The 11792-nt window shown below is 43.8% G+C and overlaps 1 protein-coding gene across 1 annotated transcript; it reads right to left on the bottom strand.

Annotated features, from left to right (window-relative positions):
* Positions 1–9840: 9840 nt before the first annotated feature.
* On the bottom strand, positions 9841–11175 carry LOC127328388 (2-hydroxyisoflavanone dehydratase-like). The gene has a single exon (XM_051354991.2). It carries the CDS (start codon positions 11173–11175, stop codon positions 9853–9855), a length of 1323 nt encoding a protein of 440 aa, XP_051210951.1. The 3' UTR covers positions 9841–9852.
* Between the last annotated feature and the right edge of the window lie 617 nt (positions 11176–11792).

Genomic DNA, 11792 nt, shown 5'->3' with positions numbered 1-11792 from the left:
TATGATCATGATCTCTTGTAGATTGTGGAGTTAATTATCATTATGATAGTATTGATGTGATCTATTCCTCCTTCATAGTGTAATGTGGACAGTGCGTGCACTATGTTAGTTCTTGGTTTATCTTGCAAAGATCTATTATGCTCTAAGGTTACTTAAACATGAATATCGAATGTTGTGGAGCTTGTTAACTCCGGCATTGAGGGTTCGTGTAATCCTACGCAACGAATGATGTTCATTATCAAACAAGAGTGTATGTAGCACATATGAGAAGAAGTATTTATTATGCGATCAATGTTGAGAGTGTCCACTAGTGAAAGTATGATCCCTAGGCCTTGTTTCCAATACCGCAAACACCGTTTACTTACTGTTTTGTTGCATGTTTACTCGCTGCCATATTTTATTCAGATTGCTATTACCACTCATATACATCCATATTACTTGTATTTCACTATCTCTTCGCCGAACTAGTGCACCTATACATCTGACAAGTGTATTTGGTGTGTTGGGGACACAAGAGACTTCTTGCTTTGTGATTACAGGGTTGCTTGAGAGGGATATCTTTGACCTCTTCCTCCCTGAGTTCGATAAACCTTGGGTGATCCACTTAAGGGAAACTTGCTGCTGTTCTACAAACCTCTGCTCTTGGAGGCCCAACACTGTCTACAAGAATAGAAGCACCCGTAGACATCAAGGAGCAACACTATGAGGATGACGGTCAACAGGACGTTGATACGTCTCCAACGTATCTATAATTTTTGATGTTCCATGCTTGTTTTATGACAATACCTACATGTTTTGTTCACACTTTATATCGTTTTGATGCATTTTCCGGAACTAACCTATTGACGAGATGCCGAAGTGCCAGTTCCTGTTTTCTGCTGTTTTTGGTTTCAGAAATCCTAGTAAGGAAATATTCTCGGAATTGGACGAAATCAACGCCCAGGACCTTATTTTCCCCGGGAGCTTCCAGAACATCAAAGAAGAGTCGGAGACGGGCAGCAGGGGGCCCACACCATAAGGCGGCGCGGGTGGCCCCCTGGCCGCGCCCCCCTATGGGGAGGGAGCCCTCTGGCCCCTCCGAGGCTGCCCTTCCGCCTATATAAAGTATCCGTATCGAAAACCCTAAAAACATAAGCCACGATACGAGAAAAGTTCCAGAGCCGCTGCCATCGCGAAGCCAAGATTTGGGGGACATGAGTCTCTGTTCTGGCACGCCGCCGGGACGGGGAAGTGCCCCCGGAAGGCTTCTCCATCGACACCACCGCCATCTTCACCGCCATCTCCATCAACGCTGCTGCTCCCATGATGAGGAGGGAGTAGTTCTCCCCCGAGGCTAAGGGCTGTACCGGTAGCTATGTGGTTAATCTCTCTCTCTGTACTCCAATACAATGATCTTATGAGCTGCCTTACATGATTGAGATCTATATGATGAGCTTTGTATCGCTACTAGTCTATGTGCTACTCATGTGATATTATTAAAGTAGTCTATTCCTCCTGCATGGTGTAAAGGTGACAGTGTGTGCATCGTGTGGTTCTTGTCGTAGATTATGATCATAATCTCTTGTAGGTTATGGAGTTAATTATCGCTATGATAGTATTGATGTGATCTATCCCCCCTTCATAGTGTAATGGTGACAGTGTGTATGCTATGTTAGTACTCGGGCTATTTTGCAAAGATCTATTATGCTCTAAGGTTACTTAAATATGAATGATGAATGGTGTGGCGCTTGTTAACTCCGGCTTGAGGGAGCTCTTGTAGCCCTACACAACGAATGGTGTTTGTCATCCAACAAAAGAGTGTATGTAGCGCAAATGAGAAGAAGTTATTATTTATTATGCGATCAATGTCGAGAGTGTCCACTAGTGAAAGTATGATCCCTAGGCCTTGTTTCCAAACATCGAATCTCCGCTTATTTACTGTTCTGTTGCATGTTTACTCGCTGCCATATTTTATTCAGATTGCTATTACCACTCATATACATCCATACTACTTGTATTTCACTATCTCTTCGCCGAACTAGTGCACCTATACATCTGACAAGTGTATTAGGTGTGTTGGGGACACAAGAGACTTCTTGTATCGTGATTGCAGGGTTGCTTGAGAGGGATATCTTTGACCTCTTCCTCCCTGAGTTCGATAAACCTTGGGTGATTCACTTAAGGGAAACTTGCTGCTGTTCTACAAACCTCTGCTCTTGGAGGCCCAACACTGTCTACAAGAAAAGAAGCGTGAGTAGACATCAAGCTATTTTCTGGCGCCGTTGCCGGGGAGGAAAGGTAAAAGGCACTCATACTCCGGTCCCAGGTAACTAAGTTATTTTCTGTTGCCGTTGTAAGTGCTCGAAGCTATTTCCTTTAGATCCTGCAATTGCATCTTTTGGTTTCTTGTTTACACTAGTTAGGCATAATGGAAAGCAACAGTGAGCTTCTTATTCTATTTCGTGAGTTAAGACATGGATTGTTTGCTGCGAAAATTAAAAAACCTATGGAATCTTATTTGCATGCTAGTAGCAATGATATTAGTATGAACGCTTTGAACACCATTGTTGCTAATGATATGGAAAATTCTAAGCTTGGGGAAGCTGGTTTTGATGAGCATGACATTTTTAGTCCCCCAAGCATTGAGGAGAAAATTTTCTTTGATGATACTTTGCCTCCTATTTATGATGATTATAATGATAGTGGTCTTTTGGTGCCGCCTACTATGGAGAGTAAATTTTGTTATGATTATACTATGCCTCCTACACTTGATGAGAATAATAATGATAGCTACTTTGTTGAATTTGCTCCCACTACAACTAATAAAATTGATTATGCTTATGTGGAGAGTATAATTTTATGCATGGGGCTCATGACAAGAATGTTTTATGTGATAGTTATATTGTTGAGTTTGTTCATGATGCTACTGAAAGTTATTATGAGAGAGGGAAACATGGTTATATGCATCTTAATAATATTAAGTTTCCCCTCTTTATGTTGAGAATCTTGAAATTGCGCTTGTGTTGCTTTTCTATGCTTGCCACTTTGTTCTTCATGAATTTATTTGTGTACAAGATTCCTTTTCATAGGAAGTGGGTTAGGCTTAAATGTGCTTTGAATTTGCTTCTTGATGTTCTCTTTTGCTTCAAATCTTAATTCTTGCGACAGCATCATTAAAATTACTGAGCCCATCTTAATGGCTATAAAGAAAGAACTTCTTGGGAGATAACCCATATGTTTATTTTGCTACTGTTTTGTTGAGTCTTGGAAGTTGTTTACTACTGTAGCAACCTCTCCTTATCATGTTTTTGTGCCAAGTAAAGTCTCTATGGTAAAGTTGATGCTAGATTTGGATTACTGCGCAGAACAGATTTGCTGTCTGTCACGAATTCGCGCAGAACTCTGTGTAGGTAAATCAGAAAAATCTGAAAATCTACGTGTGTGATCCTCAGATATTTACGCAACTTTCATTAGTTTTGATTTTTTCCGTTTGATCAAGTTAAGTGCCCCTGCAAAATTCGTCTTTACGGACTGTTCTGTTTTTGACAGATTCTGCCTTTTATTTCGCATTGCCGCTTTTGCTATGTTGAATGAGTTTCTTTGTGCCATTAACTTTCAGAAGCTTTGTGCAATGTCCAGAAGTGTTAAGAATGATTGTGTCACCTCTGAACATGTGAATTTTTATTATGCACTAACCCTCTAATGAGTTTGCTTGAAGTTTGGTGTGAAGGAAGTTTTCAAGGGTCAAGAGAAGAGGATGATATACTATGATCAAGAAGAGTGAAAGGTCTAAGCTTGGGGATGCCCCGGTGGTTCATCCCTGCATATTTTAAGAAGACTCAAGCATCTAAGCTTGGGGATGCCCAAGGCATCCCCTTCTTCATCGACAACTTATCAGGTCACTTCTAGTGAAACTATATTTTTATTCCGTCACATTTTATGTACTTTACTTGGAGCGTCTGTGTGCTTTTATTTTCGTTTTGTTATTTTCATTCTCTGAATAAATTCATGCTCATGTGGGAGAGAGACACGCTCCGCTTTTTCGTATGAACACTAGTGTTCTTCATTCTTACTTTTAATGTTCAAGGGCGAAAGTTGATCGCTTCACTTGTTATTATTTGGTTGGAATCAGAAAATGCTTCATATGGTCTTGAATAATTTGATACTTGGCAACTGTTTTGAGCTCTCATAGATCATATTTAAGCTCTTTCATCATGTAGTTTAACCTATTAATGAAGAACTACCGTAGAGCTTGTTAAAATTTGGTTTGCATGATTGGTCTCTCTAAGTCTAGATATTTTCTGGTAAAGTGTTTGAACAACAAGGAAGACAAGGTAGAGTCTTATAATGCTTGCAATATGTTCTTATGTAAGTTTTGCTGTACCGGTTCATACTTGTGTTTGCTTCAAACAACCTTGCTAGCCAAAGCCTTGTACTGAGAGGAAATGCTTCTCGTGCATCCAAAAACCTTGAGCCAAAACCTATGCCATTTGAGTCCACCATATCTACCTACTATGTGGTATTTTTCTGCCATTCCAAAGTAAATTACTTCATGTGCTACCTTTAAACAATTCAAAAGCTATTATCTCTTATTTGTGTCAATGTTTTATAGCTCATGAGGAAGTATGTGGTGTTTTATCTTTCGATCTTGTCATTTACTTCTGACAGACTTTCACAATGGACTAGTGGCTCATCCGCTTATCCAATAATTTTGCAAAAGGAGCTAGCAATGGGGTTCCCAGCCCCAATTAATTAACTTGCATTAATAATTCTCTTCACATGTTTTGCTCTGATCTATTAGTAAGCAACTTAAATTTGTAAATAGACACTCCTCCATGGTATGTGAATGTTGGAAGGCACCCGAGGATTCGGTTAGCCATGGCTTGTGTAAGCAAAGGTTGGGGGGAGTGTCATCTAATAAATAAAACTAAAGTACATGTGTAAACAAAAGAGAAGAGGGATGATCTACCTTGCTGGTAGAGATAACGTCCTTCATGGGAGCCGCTCTTGAAAGTCTGGTTGATAAGGTAGTTAGAGTATCCATTACCATTTGTTGACAACAACAAACACCTCTCAAAATTTTACTTTTATGCTCTCTATATGATTTCAAAACTTGAAAAGCTCTAGCACATGATTTAATCCCTACTTCCCTCTGCGAAGGGTCATTCTTTTACTTTATGTTGAGTCAGTTTACCTATTTCCTTCCATCTTAGAAGCAAACACTTGTGTCAACTATGCATTGATTCTTACATACTTGCTTATTTGCATTCATCATATTACTCTATGTTGACAATTATCCATGAGATATACATGTTACAAGTTGAAAGCAATTGCTGAAACTTAATCATCCTTTGTGTTGCTTCAATGCATTCTACTAAGAATTTATTGCTTATGAGTTAGCTCTTATGCAAGTCTTGTTGATGCTTGTCTTGAAAGTACTATTCATGAAAAGTTTTGCTATATGATTCACTTGTTTAGTCATTATCTTTTGTTAGCAATTCATTGCTTTGAATCACTTCATTCATGTCATATGCTTTACAATAATGTTGATGAAGATTATGATGGTAGCATGTCACTTCAGAAATTATTCTTGTTATCGTTTACCTACTCGAGGGCGAGTAGGAACTAAGCTTGGGGATGCTGATACGTCTCCAACGTATCTATAATTTCTGATGTTACATGCTTGTTTTATGACAATACCTACATGTTTTGTTCACACTTTATATCGTTTTGATGCATTTTCCGGAACTAACCTATTGACGAGATGCCGAAGTGCCAGTTCCTGTTTTTTGCTGTTTTTGGTTTCAGAAATCCTAGTAAGGAAATATTCTCGGAATTGGACGAAATCAACGCCGAGGATCTTATTTTCCCCGAGAGCTTCCAGAACATCAAAGAAGAGTCGAAGACGGGCAGCAGGGGGCCCACACCATAAGGCGGCGCGGGTGGCCCCCTGGCCGCCCCCCCATATGGGGAGGGAGCCCTCTGGCCCCTCCGAGGCTGCCCTTCCGCCTATATAAAGTCTCCGTATCGAAAACCCTAAAAACATAAGCCACGATACGAGAAAAGTTCCAGAGCCGCCGCCATCGCGAAGCCAAGATCTGGGGGGACATGAGTCTCTGTTCCGGCACGCCGCCGGGACGGGGAAGTGCCCCCGGAAGGCTTCTCCATCGACACCACCGCCATCTTCACCGCCATCTCCATCAACGCTGCTGCTCCCATGATGAGGAGGGAGTAGTTCTCCCCCGAGGCTAAGGGCTGTACCGGTAGCTATGTGGTTAATCTCTCTCTCTGTACTCCAATACAATGATCTTATGAGCTGCCTTACATGATTGAGATCTATATGATGAGCTTTGTATCGCTACTAGTCTATGTGCTACTCATGTGATGTTATTAAAGTAGTCTATTCCTCCTGCATGGTCTAAAGGTGACAGTGTGTGCATCGTGTGGTTCTTGTCGTAGATTATGATCATAATCTCTTGTAGGTTATGGAGTTAATTATCGCTGTGATAGTATTGATGTGATCTATCCCCCCTTCATAGTGTAATGGTGACAGTGTGTATGCTATGTTAGTACTCGGGCTATTTTGCAAAGATCTATTATGCTCTAAGGTTACTTAAATATGAATGCTGAATGTTGTGGCGCTTGTTAACTCCGGCTTGAGGGAGCTCTTGTAGCCCTACACAACGAATGGTGTTTGTCATCCAACAAAAGAGTGTATGTAGCACAAATGAGAAGAAGTTATTATTTATTATGCGATCAATGTCGAGAGTGTCCACTAGTGAAAGTATGATCCCTAGGCATTGTTTCCATACATCGAATCTCCGCTTATTTACTGTTATGTTGCATGTTTACTCGCTGCCATATTTTATTCAGATTGCTATTACCACTCATATACATCCATACTACTTGTATTTCACTATCTCTTCGCCGAACTAGTGCACCTATACATCTGACAAGTGTATTAGGTGTGTTGGGGACACAAGAGACTTCTTGTATCGTGATTGCAGGGTTGCTTGAGAGGGATATCTTTGATCTCTTCCTCCCTGAGTTCGATAAACCTTGGGTGATTCACTTAAGGGAAACTTGCTACTGTTCTACAAACCTCTGCTGTTGGAGGCCCAACACTGTCTACAGGAAAAGAAGCGTGAGTAGACATCAGACGTCTACCCGAACTAGGATGCTTCTAACGTCAAGCGTTGGCCTGTGGATAGATAGTCCATCTACTACTACGCTTCCGCTACTTATTATGTTTGTTGGTCATTAGATCAACTATTTGTGTAATATTGGATCATGTGATCTATTGATGTAAGACAATTATGTGTTGTAATAAATGATGACTCTATGATATTCAACTGTTTTGTCTCGCAATAACAATCTTCCTGGGATTGCGATGTACGACATAATAGACATCTGGAATTAAAAATCCGGGTGTTGACAAGAGGGAGGTGCAGCTCCGTGCTGCTGCGGCGGAGCAGCGACGGGCTCCGGACCCCCACTCCCCCTGGGAGGAGGCCCTGTGGTCTCCGTGGCCGGAGTCCCCGGCGCGGTCGAGCCACAACAGTGCCTCGCCGCCCGGGGACGTCGTCGACGCCGACGACGCCCAAACGGCCTAGGCGGCGCACCGGCGGCCACCGCGGCAACCAAACCCTAGTTTAGGGTTTTTAAGTTTAAATTTAAAGCCCATATAGAGGGCTTCTTTGTTAGTTATTTGCCCAAAAATAGGGCTATGTACAAATTTTGCCCAAAATAGGGCATATGTTTAATCAAATATCGTTTAAATTTAGATTTTTATTTTGTTTTTGGTTTTTTCCGATTTTGCTCTGCGTCCGCGCGTTGGACGCAGCGTGCGACCCAAACGGACACGCGGACGCGGGGCGGTATCCTGGTGTCCGCTCGGCCTGGGCCGTCCGTTTGGGTCGCTCATGCACTAACTTCCCTCCGTGGCTACGTCGCTGTCCGAGTATGCCAGCAACCGTGATTTTTTTTTTAGAAAAAGTATGCCAGCAACCGTTATGACCAAGCTAGCCGACATATATTCTGCTTGAAAATGGAGCCTTCAAGCCTACATCGTCCGATCTCTCCGACAGCGCCAACCACGACGATCGGATCGCGGGTGGAGACAATGAAACAGAGGAAACCAGCGACTTTTTTCTCGGCCGGACTATCCGATATCCTACAGAATACCACCCGAGAAATACTAATACCGGTCATTTTTTTTGCTAGTAGCGGTCAAATTTTTTTTTGGCTGCATTTGAATTTAAAGTATCGTCTGTGATTAAGTAAGCTCGTATGCTCAATGTTACAAGCAGCTTGCTTTGGCCCATTTGTTACGTGCACTTGAGCGGTTGAGCCACTCATATGTTGTATTGAGTTCGAGTGCCCCTTTCCCAAAATTTCAGCTTATAAAGTTTCCCTTTCTTTTTTGCTTAAAAAGAAAGAAAGTAGGGGAACTGTTATTCAAGGATAGGATCTAAAGCTATTTGCTGGGAATATACGCTAGTTAATGCCAGAATTTTTTTAATTCAAATTTCGTTTGAATAAACTCATACGAAAAATTTCCGAGATTTCGCAGTAACCAAATTTTCCGGTGTTCTCTGGTAAAAATATGTCATCAAGAAAAAAAAACTTGCCGGAAATAGGTCCAAATCGTCCGATCTAATGTCGATGGCCCTCCACAAGCCGTATTCGTTGGCAACACTGAATCAGTGAGTCCAAGACCATCATGGACGACATGTTACATAAATCCACCTGATATGTTGTGAACGGAAACACATTATGTTGTGAAAGGTACTCAACACGTTGCAAGGTTATTCTGGGTGTTTGATACAAGTTTATGTTCCCCAAATTTGTTGATGTTGCATACATGTTTCCAAATTGTGACAAACATGTATCCCTTTTGTTGACAATGTATAAGCAAATGTTGCAAGGTTTTCTTGTTGGTGACTTTTGTTGTAAATTAATCTAGGGTAAAAAAGGTGTTGCTTAACAAGTTTTCCTTGATGTAAACACTTGTTTTTTTGTTGTAATGGTTTTTGATTTTTTTAAAAATGTTGGCAATACTTGTTGCAAATCAATCGACAAAAAAGATTGTTGTTTAACTTCTTTTTTGTAACATTATTTTTTAAAATAGTGCGACATTATTGATGTAATAGTATATTTTCTTGTAAGCGGGATGCAATTTTTTGTTGCAATACTCTCTCTGTCTAGAGGTAAATCACCATGGTGGCATATTTATTTGTAGATATTGGGAAGCACAGGACCAAAGTGATAAATGCTTTCGCTTTAGGTGGAAAAGCGCACAGTTGCGGGCTGATTCTTGAAAAAAAGAGGGGGGAAATGAAAAAGTATGTTTAGGATAGTTTTGGCCATTACATGTCGATCCCACGCATAGTTTTAAATAGTCGGCTATAGCCGGGCTATTGCCCTGCTATAGTTGTTTCCATATAGTGCGATTAACTGCATTAGCCCGCTAAAAGGTGCCAAAATCCTTAAATAGCCGGTATTAGCTGGACTATAGCTATTTTGGAAGGCTACAACTATACCTATAGCCGGCTATTCCCACGACTGATCTGCAGCCCCATCGGGCGACTGACGCTGCCCTTTCTATATGCTTCTGTCGCATAGTATTATCATTGGTTCGAAAAAAGATAAGTTACCGAAACGGGAAATGACAATAAGAATTAAGCAAGAAATAACTGGGAAACGAACGGATGATTATGACGCACGGAAGATAAAGTTTATTGATAGAACATAAACCGAGCTAGCTCGGAAACAGTGGAAGTTGTCCTTCAAGCACGCCGAAAACACAAGAACACAGAGAGGAGTAGTAAAATGGGTCGTGCCCAGCATAGCAGTGGCATATATAGGCGGACGCTAAAGCCGGCAAATAGGAGCTCCCAGAACTGTGGCTGATAAGGAGACCCTGTTGGTCATGATAGGTCTTACTTGGCCCAAGAAGGAGCCGTGCCTAGTAGCGGCCTTGGATGATCTTCCCTGTCCAATTTGCAAACAAGTGTTGCGTGCCATGTGTTTCTTGCCACTCCAACCTTTGGTGTCATCAACATACCGCCTGGTAGTAGTAGAGTAGTCCATGGAGGTGGTCTCACCAGCTTGGAATGTATATGCATATGCATGCAGCTCCGGCCGGAGCAAAGCTCCCGGCAGTGGCGAGGCTCTGAGTCTGGGCTGCTTCACAAACTGAACTATATTCTCCATGAGAATCTTGCTGCTCGCCCGTAGCGGGTTGTGCAGGTGGAAGCAGTAGTCTTCACCCTCCGTCTCCAGCAATGTCACCGCATCCCCATCGTCGGCCCATGCACAGAGGCGCGCGCGAGACGCCAACTGACGCCCACGGTACCGGAAGGTGTCCTTGCCGGCGACGGCGACCAGCACACGCCGGCATGTCAGCGAGGCGATCTCCTCGTCTACAGGGCAGACCCGGGGATCGTCATGGCCAAGCTTGCCAGCAGTAACATATGGCCAGAGCCTGTCGACACCGTCAGGCTTGAACATGGCGACGCCGTCCCAGGCCGTCTCCCAGCTTGACAGCCGGTCCACCCCCCAGAAGTAGGGGTGCACGAGGAGTAGCCCCTCGATGTCGATGCCGATGCCACCGACGAGGCTAGCCCGCACCGCCGTGTTGTAGGCGATATTGGCGCCGACGCTGTCGCCAGCGAGGAAGGTCCGCGTGGGGTCGCCGTAGGCGGAAAGCCAGGGGTCAGAGAATGACGCCATCCACCGGAGCGCGGCCCATGCGTCGTCGTAAGCCATGGGCACGGGATGCTCCGGCGCTAGACGGTAGTCGACGGACACGACGAGCGCCCCGGTGCGCGCGGCGAGGGACCTGGCGTAGGCATGGTACATGCGGCAAAAGGCGCTCCCCGTGCAGAAAGAACCACCGTGGACGTACATGATGACGGGAAGCCTCTCATCGTAGTCGGCGTCGCGGAGCGACGGAAGGAAAAGGCGTGCGGACACGCCGGTCATCTCGTCCACGACCACGTCCCTTGTCGCCACTCCATGGTTGGCAGCCGCGTCCTCCGACGCTGCCACGAATGGGCTGCGCACGAGGCGCTCGATACGGCCGCCCTTGTATTCGCGTATGAATGGATACAGGTCCACCGTGATTTCCTCGGCGTCAGGCTGCTTGTTATTTGCTGCGGGACAAGTAGTCTGGCTAATTTGGTGCATAGCCATCTCTGAGCTACCTGTACGTACTATAGCTCAATCTCTATATCGTTTGCGTTGTGTGTGATGCCGCTCCTAGCTAGCTCGGTTTTTATAGCATCGATGTGTGTGATGCCGCTCCTATCTACAGCTAGCGACAGGATCTTCAAGTAGTAGGCTTGCATTGGGTAATTGGGTCACAGAGAGAGGCGTGCACGTACGCTAAAACAGACAAGTAGTGCACGGCTGTAACAGTTCTACTTGTACACACAGAAGATATCGGTGGATCTCTCTATTTAGTACTCTGGGTGTAGGAAATCTATTAGAATTTCAGAGCAATTCGTAGCAGCCAGAACATAGCTAGAGAAGGGAGAGAGAGTTACAAGCAAGCACCCAGGCAGGGGCCGAACATGGATCCTGGCAATGCAAGGGAGTTGGGGCTTCTCCAGTGTCAACCATTAGTCGATAACCACTTCCGTGATCTGATCCCAGATACCGTCGTTGATGCGCCCGGCTACTCCTTTTACCCCTCACCTGGAGGTGGCCTTCACTTGGTCCAATCGTCACCGTAAAATCTGGGGTTGGGCTTGATCAACCGCTCTGACCTTTTCTTGGTCATGAGGGCTTCTTCTTGACTTTTCTCCCCA

The sequence above is a fragment of the Lolium perenne genome, chromosome 2 (genome assembly GCF_019359855.2).
Source record: "Lolium perenne isolate Kyuss_39 chromosome 2, Kyuss_2.0, whole genome shotgun sequence".
Classification (NCBI taxonomy): domain Eukaryota; kingdom Viridiplantae; phylum Streptophyta; class Magnoliopsida; order Poales; family Poaceae; genus Lolium; species Lolium perenne.
Note: the sequence above shows the minus strand (reverse complement) of the source record. Positions and strands in the feature narration are given on the sequence as shown.